General features: G+C 47.9%; 1 protein-coding gene across 1 annotated transcript in view; it reads left to right on the forward strand.

The window, feature by feature from the left end:
* The window catches only part of LOC132392946 (carboxy-terminal domain RNA polymerase II polypeptide A small phosphatase 1-like), a 43,010-nt gene that overhangs the window by 16,239 nt on the left and 11,072 nt on the right, over positions 1-15,699 (forward strand). Inside the window, exons 2-4 of the mRNA XM_059967554.1 lie at positions 2,127-2,284; positions 13,452-13,553; positions 14,835-14,891. Coding sequence (XP_059823537.1) covers positions 2,127-2,284; positions 13,452-13,553; positions 14,835-14,891 — 317 coding nt within the window. The remainder of the gene's footprint in view (positions 1-2,126; positions 2,285-13,451; positions 13,554-14,834; positions 14,892-15,699) is intronic.

The raw sequence follows: 15,699 nt of genomic DNA on the forward strand, positions 1-15,699 counted from the left end.
CAATTTTACCCCTTGTCTTCATCCCACGGGCAATCAGTCTCTTGAAGTATACGCCTCTGGAATGTGGGAGAAAACTGGATCAGCTGGGGAAACCCACTCTGTCACAAGCTCCTCACAACACCGCTGGAGGTCGGGATTGAACCTGGTTCTCCGGAGCTGAGAGTCGGTGCCTCTGCCCGCCATGCCGCTGAAGGCCGAACCCCGAAACTGCTCCTACGTAGTCGTGGATTCTTGTTTCTTCTTGTCCCACATCCATCTCGCCTCGTTCCACTAACTGCCAGATTTCACCTAACTTTGTAGGGCAGCGTGAGAGCGTAGCGGTTTGTGCAACGCAACCCAGATTCCGTTCCCGCCACAGTCTTTAAGGAGATTGTCATTTCTCCCCATGACCATGAGGGGCTCCGGTTTCCTCCCACATTCCAAAGACAGACGGGTTCAGGTTCGGGATAGTGAGACATGGGCTTGCCACTTGGTGTGGGGGCAAGACACGGCCGCTTGCAGGCTGCCCCGGCACCTTCCTCGCAGTGTGATGGCTGTTGATGCAAAAGATGCATCTCACGGTATGTTTCAACGTACGTGTGTCAAATAAAGCTAATCTATCTGTAACCAAGCCTCCCCAGCCCAAAGGTCCCTGAACACTCATTAATAGATTAGTTCGTGCCAAGCTACAGTAAATGACTGACGGGGGAGGTGCCCCGCCCGGTGTAATAGCAGGATGCACACAGCAGAAGGTTCAAGGTCCGTGTGAGTATTTGTACAGAGTCCATTGAACCTTGAGATAGCCAGGGAGACTGTCCCCTCTCCAACCTCGTCCCCTACCCCTTCCAGAGTGGGGCAGTGAGCTTGGGTTGGTGTGTCTTCCTAGGAAGCCCTCTTGTCAAGTAGAACATGGATTCATTCTTACACAAGGGGATGTATCTGTGTGGAACGAGCTGCCAGAGGAACTGGTTGAGTACACTAACATCTTTTACAAGACAGTAGGACAGGTGAATGGATAGGAAAGATTTTGAGGGGTATGGGCCAAACTCAGGCAGATGGGACCACCTTAGATGGGAAACCCCAGCTACACCTCTGCTTCCCCCAGGTGGAGTTGCAAACACAGGTGCAGAGGAGGCCCGCCAGGATGCTGCCTGGATTCGGGAGCATGTCTTACGAGGACAGGTTGTGGAAGTTAAGGTTTTTCTCTTTGAAGTGAAGAAGGATGGGAGGCGACTTGATAGAGGTGTTACAAGATGGTAAGAGGCATTGGTTGAATGGACAGCCAGAGGCTTTATCCCAGGGTGGAAATTGCTAATACAAGAGGCATAATTTTAAGGTAACTAGAGGAAAGTATAAGGGAGGGGAGAGAAATATCAGATGTTTTTACATGGTGGTGGGTGCATGAAACATGCAGCCAGCATTGGTGGTAGGCAGTTTGATGATAGAACTATGTGGATTAGATTGATCTTGGAATGGGCTAAAAGTTTGGCCGAAGGGCCTGTACTGAGCTGTAGTGTTCTGTGTACTAAGTGGAGCATGGATTGATTTACGGGACTTTTTTTTACTTGGGAACCTTGTTTGGGACTGGGGAAGGGTTGCACTGACACCCTGCCTCTAACCCTGCCAGATCGAGTTGGAAGCAAGGAAGATCAAAATGTTGTCTGTTTTCAGCTCTCAGTTAAAGTGTCACGTCTCACAGGAACAGGCACAAAATGGACGCCTTGGGGTGGGTGGGTGAGGGGGGGAGCGACGCTCTGTCACCAAATACCTAAGGTCATTACTGTTTCTGTGTCTTGGGACGTTAGTGGGTTTGTGTGTTTGGTGCACATATTGAGGAATGTCCTGGTGAATCAAGGGGTGTAATTATCATCCTCTAGCACACCAGTCCTGCATTTCACCCCAAGGAGCATTCTGGCTGAATTGGGGATTGGTCACCAAGGGACGTGACAGGGCCTGCTGCTCTGCATTGTGGGAGAGGTGTTGACTTCAGTCCAGCCACCTGCAGTTCCGCGGTTGGCCAATGGGGGGGGTGTGCGTGGCATAGTGTGGTGCATGCTGGGAGCACTCAATAAATGATGCCCACTGGGATAAGTGGTTTGGGACGTTTGATCTGCCCCTAACTGTGCTGGCATTGCTCTTGGTTCCAGGCCCCCTGCCTGTCTCCGGCAAGAAGTCGCACCGACACGGCCTCCTGCGCGCCCTCTTCTGCTGCATCTCCAAGGCTGAGGACGATGGCGGACAGACCCTGGGTGGTGGTGACAACAACACTCCTCTGCTGGTTGACGGCAAGAACAACAGCAACAAGGTAGGACGCACTGTGCTAATCGCCTGCCGGATCTGGGCAGGGCACGGGAACCACCACACCTCTGCATGGGGAAGGGGTCTGAATGTGGAACACACAACCATACACCACTGTAGCAGGCCACTTGGCCCACAATGTCTGTGCCAAAATTAATCCCAAATTAAACTACCTCTCTCTGCCTGTCCATCTCCATTAGACATAGGAGCAGAATTAGACTACTCGGTCCATCGAGTTTTCTGTATTATTCCATTACAGCCTATTTCTTTTCCCTCTCAACTCCATTCTCCCAGCTTCTCCCTGTAACCTTTGATGCCCTGACTATCAACCTCAGCTTTAAATCTACCCAGTGTCTTGTCCTCCACAGACATCTCTGGCAATGAATTCCACAGATTCACCACCCTTCTCATCTCTGTTCTAAATGATTGTTCTTCTATTCTGAGGCTGTGCCCTCTGGTCCTAGACCTGCCCGTTATAGGAGACATCTGCTCCATTCCCTGCAAATTTATGTGTCTATTTAACAGCCTCTTAGACACCACAATTGTATCTGTTTCTACCACCAGTCTTTGTAAAAATAAATAAACATTTGTCCCACACATGCCCTTAAAACTTTCCCCTCTCACCTTTCGTACTCTAGTACTTGACATTCCTTGAATTTGGTTCCCTGGGAGTACGATTCTGAATGTTCCTCGTTTATCCCTTTACCCCAGGTTTCGTTTTATTTTGTATATCTACCCTGGAGAAAACACTGGCCACTCTGTCTATGCCTCTCATAACTTTACAAGCTTCCGCCAGGAGTCCTCTCGGCCACTTCCGCTGCAGAGAAAACACCCCTAACCTTTCCTTGTAGCTCTTGCCCTCTAGTCCAGGCAGCATCCTGGTGAACCACTTCTGCACCCTCTCCAAAGCTCCCACATCCAGCGATGTGGTGACCAGAACTGCACACAATAGTGCCAGTGCAGCTTAACTTTATATGCACTGTAGCGTGGCTTCTTCACTCTCGTACTCGATATCCTGACCTGTGAGGTATGAACACCACACAATCTCCACCCTATCTACTTTCAGGGAGCTGTCAACTTGGACCCCAATATCCCTCTGTACATCAACATTGTTAAGGGTCCTGCCATTAACCGCGTACTTTCCCCTAACGTTAGAGATCCCAAAGGGCAACATCTCACATTTGCCACTTCTCTGCTCGTACTGCAACTGACCTATGTCCCACCGATTTCTTTGGTAGCTCTCTATGCTGTTCATGCTATTTTGCGTAGAATGAGCTCCTGGGGGATTTGGGGCATGGAGATGTCCTTGATGGATGGGGAGGTGTTGGTGGGGACCTTGCACCTGATTGTCTATCTGCACTGCATTTTCTCTGTAACTCCAGCACTGTTAAAGTTTTTTTTCTTGTTTCTACCTCAAAGTACTATGTAATGAATTGATCTGGATGAAAGGTATGCAACACAAAGTTTCACTGTACCTCAGTACACGTGACAATAGTAATCCAACTTACCAAATTTTAGAGAAACAGAGATGGTCCAGCCAAGTCATTGGGTGTATTTAAAGCAGAGGTTTAATTGTTCTTGACTAGTCAGGGCATCAAAGGTTATTGGGAGGAGGCAGGGGAATGAGGTTGAGAAGGAAAATAAATCAGCAAGAACACATGGCAGAACTCACTTGGGCTGAATAGCCTATGTTTTGTGGTCATATGGTCTTAAGACTACCAAAGCTGGTCTTATTTAAATCTTTCCCCTTTCACCATAAACCTCTGCCCTCTGGTTTTAGATTCCCGTGTCCTGGGGCAAAGACTGTGACTAACCACTTCATCCTTGTCCCTCATGGTTTTCCAAACCTCCATGAGGTCACCCCTCGGTCCACAGAAAGCAGTCACTGACTATCTAATCTCTCCTTGCTCTCATGTCATGATAATATCCTCGTGAATTTTTTTCTACACCCACTCCAGGTTAACGACTTCCTTCCTCTAGCTGGGTAAACGGGGCGAGAATGAAACCAAAAGACATAGCAGCAGAATTGGGCCATTTGGCATATCGAATCTGCTCTGCCGTTCCATCCTGGCTGATTTATTATCTCTCTCAACCCCATTCCCCTGCCTTCTTCCTGTAACCTTTGTCACCTTTAAACACAGAACCTATCAACCACTGCCTTAGATATATGCAATGACTTGGCCTCCACAGCCGTCTGTGGCAATGAATTTCACAAATTCTCCACCCTCTGGCTAAAAAAACTTACTCATCTCTGTTGTATTCTGAGGCCCTCTGATCCTAGACTCTCCCAATATAGGAAACATCATCTCCACGTCCACTCTATTTAGGCCTTTCAATATTTGATAGGTTTCAATGAGTTCCCCCCCCCCACCCCCATTCTCTAAACTCCAGCCAGTACAGGCCCTGAGCCATCAAGCACTCCTCGTACATTAACCCTTTCATTCCTGGAAGTTTTCTCATGAATCTTCTCTCGGCCCTTTCCATTGCCAGCACAAATTCTAGTTTATGGAACCAGTGGGAGAGAAGGGATTAATGTACAGGTGGAAGCATAGACCTGATGGGCTGAAGGGACTGTTCCTGTTATGTGTGATGATGATGGTGATTGATTTGAGGAACAGGGAGGGCGAGAGGGATTCAGGATCAGATTTGTTATCACTGACTTGTACGTTGTGAGGTTTGTTGTGGCAGCTGAACATAGTACATAACAGCACAGCCCACACTGTTGTGCCAACCCTTTAACCTACTCCAAGATCACTTTAACCCCTTCCTCCCATATAGCCCTCTGTTTTTCTATCATCCATGTACCTATCTAAGAGTTTCTTAAATGGCCCTAATGCATCTGCCTCATCACCCCTGGCAGGGCGTTCCACGCGTCCACCACTCCCTGTACAAAGAACTTGTCCTGAGCATTCTCCCTATTGTCCCAGACAGTCACCTTAAAATTATGCCTTCTCATGTTTGCCACTTACACGCCTCTCATCATGTTTTATTGCTCTACACTGCAAAGACATAAAATTAAATAATGAAATAAATCATGTATATATAAAAAAGAGTAACCTCATGGTGTTTATTGGCCCCTCTTCTACACAAAAATACAAACAGGACACAACAGAACATCAACACCAACCCCCCCCCCCCCCCCGCCCGCCAAAACACCCTCCCCTCACACAACAAAATGGAAAAGGAACGGGTGACTTTAAAAAAAAGATTTTAAAAACCACAAGTCTGAAAAGATCTGCAGTTCATAAGTGCAATAGTTGAATCCGTAAACGCAGAACCGCAATACCTTCCTACGATATCATGGAAATTCATCGAAAGAGGCAGAGAGGCCTACCCATCTGCCACAGCGAGGCACACAGCGATAGGCCGCTCACAGACTCCTCCAGCAGCGATCAAAATGCAGGCAGTCTGTGCTGAACTCCCGCTCAACCTTGCCTTGAAGTCTCTATCTTCCTCAACACTTTAATCGTCAACAAGAGTCCAGCTAATTTTATGTCAATGAAGAGTCTGGGTAACTTTTACAGATGCACCATGGTGGGATTTCTAACTAGTTGCATCGCAGTCTGGTATGGAGGGGCCACTGCACAGGGTCGGTAAATGGTTGTAAACTCAGCCAATTCCACCATGGGTACGAGCCACCCCAGCATCAAGGATGTCTTCAAATGCTTCAAAAAGGCAACCTCCATCATTAAGGACCTCGCCACTCACGATATTACTACCATTGGAGAGGAGGTACAGGAGCCTAAGGACACCCACTCAATGTTTTAGGAACAGCTTCTTCCGGTCCACCATCGGATTTCTGAATGGTTCATGAACCCGTCAACGCGGCCTCACTATTTTTGCTCTCCTGTACAGTATCTCGATTGTAATTTATAGTTTGTTTTTTCCTGTTGTGTTGTTCTGCAGCTGCAAAACAGCAAGCATTACGAGATACGTCTGTGGTAATAAGCCTGATTTTGATTCAAACTTCACTTGTATGTTTCCGTGGATCCTTCGTGATGGATGCACGTTATGGCTGCGTTTCCGATATGGGTGCATTCTATGAAACGGTGTGGAATTTCAGCGGCAGAGGAGTTATGGAGTTCTGCAGCGAGCGGTTTTCTCCTGCAGTGTACTAGACAGCCTTTCCCGAAGAGCATCACCCTGTCGAGGTGGAGAGGCGTCTGAGCTCCTGAGATCCTGCAATAGGGTCGCCCGTGGCAGTGAGGTGAAGTGGGAGATTCCAGACAGAGCGATCTGACCAAGACCGCAGCGGTGGAGCTGGCGGAAGATGATGACTCATCACAATAACAGTGAATACAGAGGAAAGGTGCCCCGTTGCCTTACATTTCATGCCACTGGACCTCTGACCTCGATCTATATGATCACATTCAGCAAAGTCTGAGGGGAAAATAACCCTTGACTGAAGTGATTGCGCCAATGTCAAGTGGCCAGTAGGCGGCAGCGCTGTTCCATTTGACTCAGTGGCCCAGCTCTCTGGGACAAAACAAAATAGCAAGGCAAATGGAATTTAAGGAATGTCAAAGCTGACAGGGAGTTAACAGGGCCTCAGGAGAGGAAGGGGTGCTGATTGAAAACAGCAATACCCAAAAAATGTAGTGGGATCTAAGTTTTTCAGACACACTCTCTGACCTTTGTGATTTTTTTTTAAAAGAGATTTGAATTTGACCATGTTAAAAAATCTCCTTCATGGTGTAAGAATCCAGAACTTTCCTAGATTGCAACATACCAAGGGGGTGGAGTGAAAATCTGGCAGCCGGCCTGTTTGGAAGGGAGTGACAAAGATTCAGAGGGGCACCGGCAGAGGGGAAATGTTGAACTGCTTGGAGAAAGATGGGAGTAGGTTAAAGAGTGTTTTCATTTCCAGTACATAATCACTACTCCGGACCTGATGTACCACAGAAAAAGCACAATAAGATAAAAGAACACAATAAAAAATGACAATAAACATAAATACATAAGATAGCTTATGTACATAGTTTGATTGTATGTCCATAAAGTGACGCTAGGAGTGTCTCTTCACAAGGTGAACTGACAGGAAACAATACCGTGGTGGTGGTTTGGGGTGTGGTGGGATGGGTTAGTGGGTGGAGGTGTTGATCAGCCTTACTGTTTGGGGAAAGTAACTGTTTTTTGAGTTTGGTGGTCCAGGCGTGGATCTACGTAGTCTCCTTCCTGATGGGACTGGGATATGAGCGGGTGGGTGGGATCCTTCAAGATGTTTCTGGCCCTTTACGCACTTGATGCAGTCAATACAGCTGAAAGCAGTATCAGAAACACAAGAGATTCTGCAGATGCAGGATATCCGGAGAAACACATACAAAATAGTGGAGGAACTCAGCAGGTCAGGCAGCATCCAAGATGTACCTAATAAAGTGGCCACCGGGTGTTGTGAAATTTGTTGGTACTGTGAATGGTGACGGGTTGTCTAAGGACGCAGCAGGATATAGATGAGATGGAAATCTGGGGAGAACATTGACTGAGAGAATTTAGTTCCATTAAGTCCAAGATGATGCATTTGGGAGGCAGGAGATGTACAGTAAATAGTAACACACAAAATGCTGGAGCAACTCAGCAGGTCAGGGAGCATCTAAGGAGGAGAATGAACAGTCAATGTTTTGGGCTGAGTCCCTTCATTAGGACTGGAAAGGAAGGGGCAAGAAGCTAGAGTAAGAAGGTGAGGGGAGGGGAAGGAGTCCAAGCTGGCAGGTGATAGGTGGGACCAGGTGAGGGGGAAGAGGGTTGGTGGGGGAGGGGGAATGAAGTAAGAAGCTGAGAGGTGATAGGTGGAAGAGGTAAAAGAAGAATGAATCTGATAGGATAGGAGATCGGTCCATGGAAGAAAGGAGGAGGGGAACCAGAGGGAGGTGATTGGCAGGTGAGGAGAAGGAAAGGGGTGAGAGGGGAACCAGGATGGGAAATGGATAAAGAGAGAAGGGGGAGCGGGGAGAACGAAGAGGCATACAGGAGCAAGATTGATCAGCTGGTTGAGTGGTGTTTTGACAACCTTGCACTCAACGTCAGCTGGACCAAGGAACTGATTGTGGGCTTTAGGTAGGGAAGATGAGGAAAGCGGTCCTCATCGACAGATCAGAAGTGCAAAGGATGAGCAGTTTTCAAGTTCTTTGAAGATCTATCCTGGGCCCAACATACTGATACAGTTGCAAAAAAGGCACAACAGCAGCTGTATTTGATTTGGAGTTTGAGGAGACCTGGTATGTCACCAAAGACTCCAGCAAATATCTACAGAGCATTTTTACTGATTGCATCACTGTCTGGCACAGACAAGCCACTGTGCAGGATCGGAAAAAGCTGCAGAGGCTCCATCACGGATTCTGGCCTCCTCAGCAGCGAGGACTCCTTCGAAAGGTGACTCCTCGGGAAGATGGATCCATCATTAAGGACCCTCATCACCCAAGGCATGCCCTCCTCTCATTGCTATCATCAAGGAGGTGGTACAGGAACATGAAGAAACACACTCAACGTTTCAGCATCAGTTTCTTCCCCTTCAATTTCTGAATGGACAATGAACCCATGTACACTATCTCGCTTTATTTGTGCCCTTTTTGTTTCACTCATTTTGCACTACTGTACTTAATTAAATTTAATGTGTATGTATAATATGTATGTAGTATATGAAATAAATATATTTCTTACCATAATTTGTAGCGATTATGTTTTGCAGTGTACTACTGCTGCAAACAGCACATTTCACAGCATATGCCAGTGATATTAAACCTGATTCTGATTACCGGACATTGGAGAAATCGATGTTCATGTCATCAGGTTGGAGGCTACACGGGCAGAATACGAGGTGTTGCTCCTCCAACATGAGAGTGGCCTGGTCGTGGCAGTAGAAAGGGCATCTTTCTGAATGCAGAGGATATGGAATTGGTTTCGTATTGTCACATGAATCAAAGCACTATGGAAAGTTTATTTTTACATGCCACCCACACAGACAATTTCATTACATCAGTGCATTGTAGGACAGGGTAAAACAGTAACAGAGAATGTGCAGTGCAGGTAATCTATGAGGTAGATTGTGAGGTCAACAGCTCTTCTTACTGTCCTGGGAATTGTTTGAAATCGAAGGGAAACAGTTTGGTTTAGCTGGAAAAGCTACTGCTGTACAGCTCCAGTGACCTAGGTTCAATCCTGTCCTAGGGCAGGTGTGTAAGTCTGTGTGTTCTCCCTGTGACCATGTATGTTTCCTCAGGGTGCTCTCGTTTCCTCCCACTTCCCAACCACATGAGGTTGATGGGTTAATTTGTGGCTTTGGTGTGTAGGTGAGGGACAGTGTCTTGGGGAGCTGCGGGGAGTGTGTGGAGGGTAGATTACAAGGAGAATCAGGAAGGATAGTGTTGTCTTCTGGGCTGATGTTATAATGATGCTGGTTAGTGGTGTAGTGCCATCTGCATTGGTCTTTGAGGTGAGTGATCTTGGGTTCAAATCCGGCCAGCTCCTCACTCCCTTCCTATCTGTGCTGGGCCGAGTGTGGGGCTAGCAACTCGGCCTTGTACGAGAAACAGACAAAACTTCTTAAGAAAAGGCAAAGTTGCCACCTGATGTGCTACAAAGAGGAACAGCGATGACATAGATCTAGAAGCCTAAGTGGCTTTTGAAACACTAGAAATTACAGGAGACAGCTGTTCCCACAACAAAGGAAATGAAACATCATTCTGGGTAAATATAGGGCATGTGTGTGTGTGTGTGTGTGGTGTGCGTACATTCTCTGCACCAAGGGGTACTGCAAAAAAAAATTAAATGGAGAGAGGGGATGGGGTAGAGATGAAGGGAGTGAGAGAGGAGGGGAAGGGATAGGAGAGATGGGAGTTGGGGAAGGGATGTGGGGAGGAGATGTAGCTGGAAATCTGACCTTTAACTTGAACGAAGTATCAGCAACTCTGCTCGCTTCCCTGCTGTATTTCTACAGACTTCTGAACGCACTGCCCTCCAATCTCTCTGCACTAGTCCCAATGTTATCATGAAACCCGCAGACGGGGGCGGGGGGGATGCTGTTATAGTGTGGTGGACTGACATCTACCTGGTGATAAATTTCAGACACCTCCTATTACATGCCTCTTGAAAAGGACCTCACTCCGGACCCAGCAGATGGTGTCTCCTGCACCATCACTAACCTAATCAAACCTGGAGATCTCCCATCCACTGCTACCAAACTTACCCACCCCCACACCCCCACACCCACCTCTGCTCATTTCTGTCTCCTACCCAAGATCCACAAACCTGGCTGTCCCCGTTGGCCCAGTGTCTCTGCCTGCTCCTACCCACTGCCTACCTTAACTCCATTCAATCCCCCCTTCGTTCAGTGCCTTCCCACCTACATCTACAACACTCCTCATGTTCCTGATCTCTTCGATAGCTTTCAGTTCCCTGGCCCTGACCATCTCACTTTCACCATGAGTATCCAGTCCCGATACACTTCTCTCCCCCGTCAAGAACACCTTAAAGCTCTCTGCTTCTTTCTCACCATCATCCTCCTGATGAAGGGTTTTGGCCCGAAACTTCATCACTACCTCCTCCCATAGATGTTGTCTGTGTTTTTGTTTTTCTTTAAAAGTTGTTTTTTTTTCCCCCCTCACTATAATCTCCCCCCAGCCCTACCTTTCTTTCTCTTTCATTTCCCATAATTCTCCACCTTCCCCCTAGCCCATTTCCCTCCAGCCTGTCACTTCCCAGCTCTCCACTTCATCCCTCCCCCCTCGACCATCCCATGTTACTTCACTCCTGATGAAGGGTTTCGGCCCGAAACGTCGTCTCTATCTCCTCCCATAGATTCTGTCTGGCCTGCTGAGTTCTGCCACCATTTTGTGTCTTTATTCCTCACCATCAACAATTGCTCCTTTGACTACTCCCACTTTCTCCAAACTGGGCTAGCCATGGACACCCTGCAAGGGCCCCAGCTATGTTAGCATGGGCTAGGTAGAACAGTCCACATTCCAAGACTTTCCTGGTAATGCTCCCCAATTTTTCTGCACATCGATGACTGCATTGATGCTGCTTCTTTCACCTATGCTGAGCTCGTTAATTTCATCAACTTTGTCTCCATTTTCCACCTTGCCCTTAAATTCACTTTGTCCTGTTCTGACACCTCCCTCCCTTTTCTCAATCTCTCTGTCTCCGTCTCTGGAGACAAACTGTCTACCGACATCTTTTATGAACTTAATGATTCCCACAGCTATCTTGATTATATCTCTTCCCATCCTGTCTCCTGTGCAAATACTATTCCAATTTCTCGATTCCTTTTTCTCCGCTGCATCTATTTCCAAGATGAGGCTTTCCTTTCCAGGTCATGAGAGATCACCTCCTTCTTGAAAGACTGGGGTTCCTTTCTTGTACCGTTGATGCTGCTCAACACACTCACCACATCTTCCCGCCATCTTAATAGAGTTCCTCGTATTCTCACACACCCTTGAGCCTTGGCGTCCACAATATCTGCCATCTTCAATGGGATCCTGTCACCAAGCACATCTTTACCCCCGCACCTAATTCTCTACTTCCCTCAGGGAATGCTCCCTCTGTGATTCCCTTGTCCATTTGTCTCTCCCAGCACTTATCCTTGCAGCAGAACAAGTGCTACACCTGCCCCCACACCTCCTCCCTCACCTCCATTCAGGGCCCCAATTGTACCTGCGAACCTGTTGGGGGTCGCTTACTGTATCTGGCGATCCCAACGTGGCCTCCACATTGACGAGACCTGACGTAGACTGGAGGACTGCTTTGTGCGTTACCTTCGCTCCATCCACAAAAGTGGAACTTGCTGGTGGCCAATCTTTTTAATTACAATCCCTGTTACCATCTGACACGTCATTCAAGCCAAGATGAGGCCTCTCTCAGGGGGAGTAGCAGCACTTCATATTCTGTCAGTGTAGCCTCCAACCTAATGGCATGAATATCAATTTCTCTTTCAGGTATTCTTTTCCTCTTTTTTTTTCTTTTTTCCTCCCCTTCATCCTTTTACTCACCACTCTGGCCTCTTTCCTCACCTGCCTGTCGTCTCTACCTGGCCCCCTCCTTCCTTCCCTTTCCCCCATGGTCCACTCTTCTCTCCCATCAGATTCCTTCTTCTCCAGCCCTTCACCTTTCTCACATACCTGGCTTCACCTTTCACCTTTCACCTTCCAGCTCGTCCTCCTTCCCCTCCCCCCACCTTTTTGTTCTGGCATCTTCCCCCTTCCTCTCCGCTCCCAATGAAAAGTCTCAGCCGGAAACATTGACTGTTGACTCATTTTCATGGATGCTGCCTGGCCTGCTGAGTTCCTCCGACATTTTGTATGTGTTGTTGTGGATTCCCAGCATCTGCAGGATCTCTTGTGTTTCTGTTCTACAGCCTCCAGAATTGTCTGAAAGGAGTGAAGCTGGCACCAGGAGGGTCAGAAGGGGGGAAGTCACCAGGACTTTAGCAAAGAGGGGTGGTTTTGAAGACTCTCATTGAGTGTGTGGAGTAGTGGGAGAGGAGCGGAGGAGGATGATGGGAATATGGAGGGGAAGGTGCAGAGACAGGGACGAGAGGAGAGGAGATGGTACCCAAAGCTTAGGGTTGAAGGCACAGCTGCTGCTGATCAAATCGGGGATGATTGGGACGCTAGAGCAATGAAGCGGACCCAGAAGAGTGCAGCAGGGAAGGGTTAGGTAGCGGAAGGGTTTGAAGAAAATGATAAGTTGGTTGATTACTGTCACATGTACCGGGGTCCAGTGAACAATTTTGCATGCCACCTGCACAGATCATTTCATCGTGTCTGTGTGTTGAGGTAGTACAAGGGAAAACAATAACAGAGCACAGAATGAAGTGTTAAGAGTTACAGAGAAATGCAGTGCAGGCAGACAATAAGGTGCAAGGACATAATGAGGTTGAGGGATTGTTAATTAGTCTTATAACAGTGGGACAGAAACTCTCTGTGAGCCTGGTGGTATGTGCTTTCAGGATTTTTGTCCCTTCTGTCTGGAGAGGAGAGAGAATGGGTATAGACGGAGTGTACGGATGGGAGACTGGTTCCTGTGATGTGCTGAGCTGCCTCCAAAACTGTGCAGTTTCTTACGGTCACGTGTGGAGCAGCTGCTGCACCTAGAGGAGATGCATCCGATTGGAACGTGTTGTTGTGTACCCTTCTATGGTTTGGATCACTGTTATGTCTCTCTCGTCCCTGCATGTACAGTCTGCAGTGAAACACCTTCTCCCTGAGGTGAAAGTTCAGGACACTGGGAAGAAGTGCGTGGTGATCGACTTGGATGAAACGTTAGTTCACAGCTCGTTCAAGGTATGTAAAAGTGATTTATTTTGGAAAGTCGAACTTGAAGGGTTAATGGCGGGGTTCTCAGCAGTGTGGAGGGACAGAGAGGTCTTGGGGTTCACATCGTAGGATCTATACAAAGTTGGCATGCAAGTTGATAAGGGGGTTCAGAAGATACAGGGTGTGCTGGCTTTCATTAGTTGAGGGATTAAGTTCAAGAGCTGTGAGGTAATGTTGCAAGTCTACAAAACTCTGGCTTAGTCCACCTTTGGAATATCGTGTTCAGTTCTGGTTGCCTCGTTACAGAAAGGATGTGGAAGCTTTAGAAAAAATTTGCCAGAATGCTGCCTAGATCAGAGAGCATGTCTTACGAGCTTAGGCTGAGCAGACGGGGCTTTTTCATTTCTAAAGAATGAAGGAAGATGAGAGATTATTTGATAGCGGTGTATGAGATGATAATTAGAGATCAAATGGACAACCAGAAACTTTCTGGCAAAAATAGCTTAATCAAGGGGGCATAATTTAGAGGTGATTGGAGGAAAGTTTAGGGGATAAGTTTTTTGGACTGAGAATGTTGGGTGTGTGGAATGTCCTGCCAGGGCTGGTGGTAGAAACAGATACATTAAGAATGTTTAAGAAACTCTTAAGCATGTGCAGGAAATGAAGGGCTATGTAGGAGAGAAGGGTTAAATTGATCTTACAGTAGGATAAAAGATTGGCATAGCATTGTGGGCTGAAGGGTCTGTACTGTGTACTACTCCAAGATCAATCTAACCCTTCCCTCCCACATGGCCCTCGGTTTTTCTCTAGGGAGCTGGGGATCCGGGGATTTAGCAATGGGTTACAAAGATGATTTGAGGTGTGGGATTGGGATTGGCATTCATCATACTGTGAGGTAGAACAAGCTTGTGGGGCAAAGCCAGCACAGTAGACTAGCGATTCCCAACACTGTCCGTAAGGAGTTTGTATGTTCTCCCTGTGACCGTTTGGGTTTCGTCCCCTGTTCCAAGGATGTGTGGGTTAGGGTTAGTTAGCTGTGGGCACGCTATGTGGGCGCTGGAAGTGTGGTGACATATGCCCCCAGCACATTTTACCGATATGCTTGCTGAGGACGATGCATTTCACTAAGTTTTGTTGTACATGTGACAAATAAAGCTAATCTTTATCTTGTCCTCGCCCGGTTACTGCAGCCGGCAGTAGGATGGTGCTGGACAGATTGGGTAGTGAGGGCTGTGCCAACACTCTGGGGTGGTGGGTAGGGGGGCACTGTTCACTGGGATCTGACTGGACGATATGCTTCTCCTGCAGCCGGTAAACAATGCGGACTTCATTATCCCGGTGGAGATTGACGGAACCACGCATCAGGTGAGAGAGTGTCGAGAGAGACAGTGGAGCGAGTGTCCGTTCCCCACTCTTCTGCGGGCAGTTGGATCGGATACAGCCAGGTGTCGGGCGTGGTTAGTAGGCTAGAGTAACCCGATAGTAAACAGCACCTGTTTAGTCCCAGTACGGGCGGCATGGTAGTGCAGTCACTTTACAGCGAAACTCCTTCCACTGCTTGTAAGGTCCCTGTGACGGCATGGGTTCCTCCAGGTTTCTGCCACTTTCCAAAGGTGTACGGGTTAAGGTTGGTACATTGTGGGCATGCTGTATTGGCACTGAAAGCATGGCGACACTTGCGGGCTGCCCCCAAGCACATCCTCAGACTATGCTGGTAATCGATACAAACAACAAATTTCACTGTATGTTTTGGTGTATGTACATATGACAAATAAAGCTAAACTTTTAATTAATGGATCCAGTCCCTTCCCAGCCACTCTCTGAGCACAGAATCCCAGTGGATCCAAATCTTTCCTGCTCCCTGTACTCAGAATCCCACTGGATCCAGCCCCTTCCCACTCCCACTGCACAGAATCTCTGCGGATATGGTCTCTTCCAATTCACTCTCACTGAAGAGAATTCCAGAGGTTCAAATCCCTTCAACCTCACTACCGTTTGCGGAATCCCACTGGATCCAGCCCCTTCCCACTGCTGCGTCCTAGTCAGTCACCTCTGAGAGTTGTTCCTGTCCTGGGTCTGCGATATCAGCCCCCTTCGCCCATGCGTTCCAGAGGCCTCTTTCCCCACCCTGCCCGTGTTTGATGTGAGCTTTGGTCATCGCCGAGGGGCAAGT

Source organism: Hypanus sabinus, chromosome 4 (assembly GCF_030144855.1).
Source record: "Hypanus sabinus isolate sHypSab1 chromosome 4, sHypSab1.hap1, whole genome shotgun sequence".
NCBI lineage: Eukaryota > Metazoa > Chordata > Chondrichthyes > Myliobatiformes > Dasyatidae > Hypanus > Hypanus sabinus.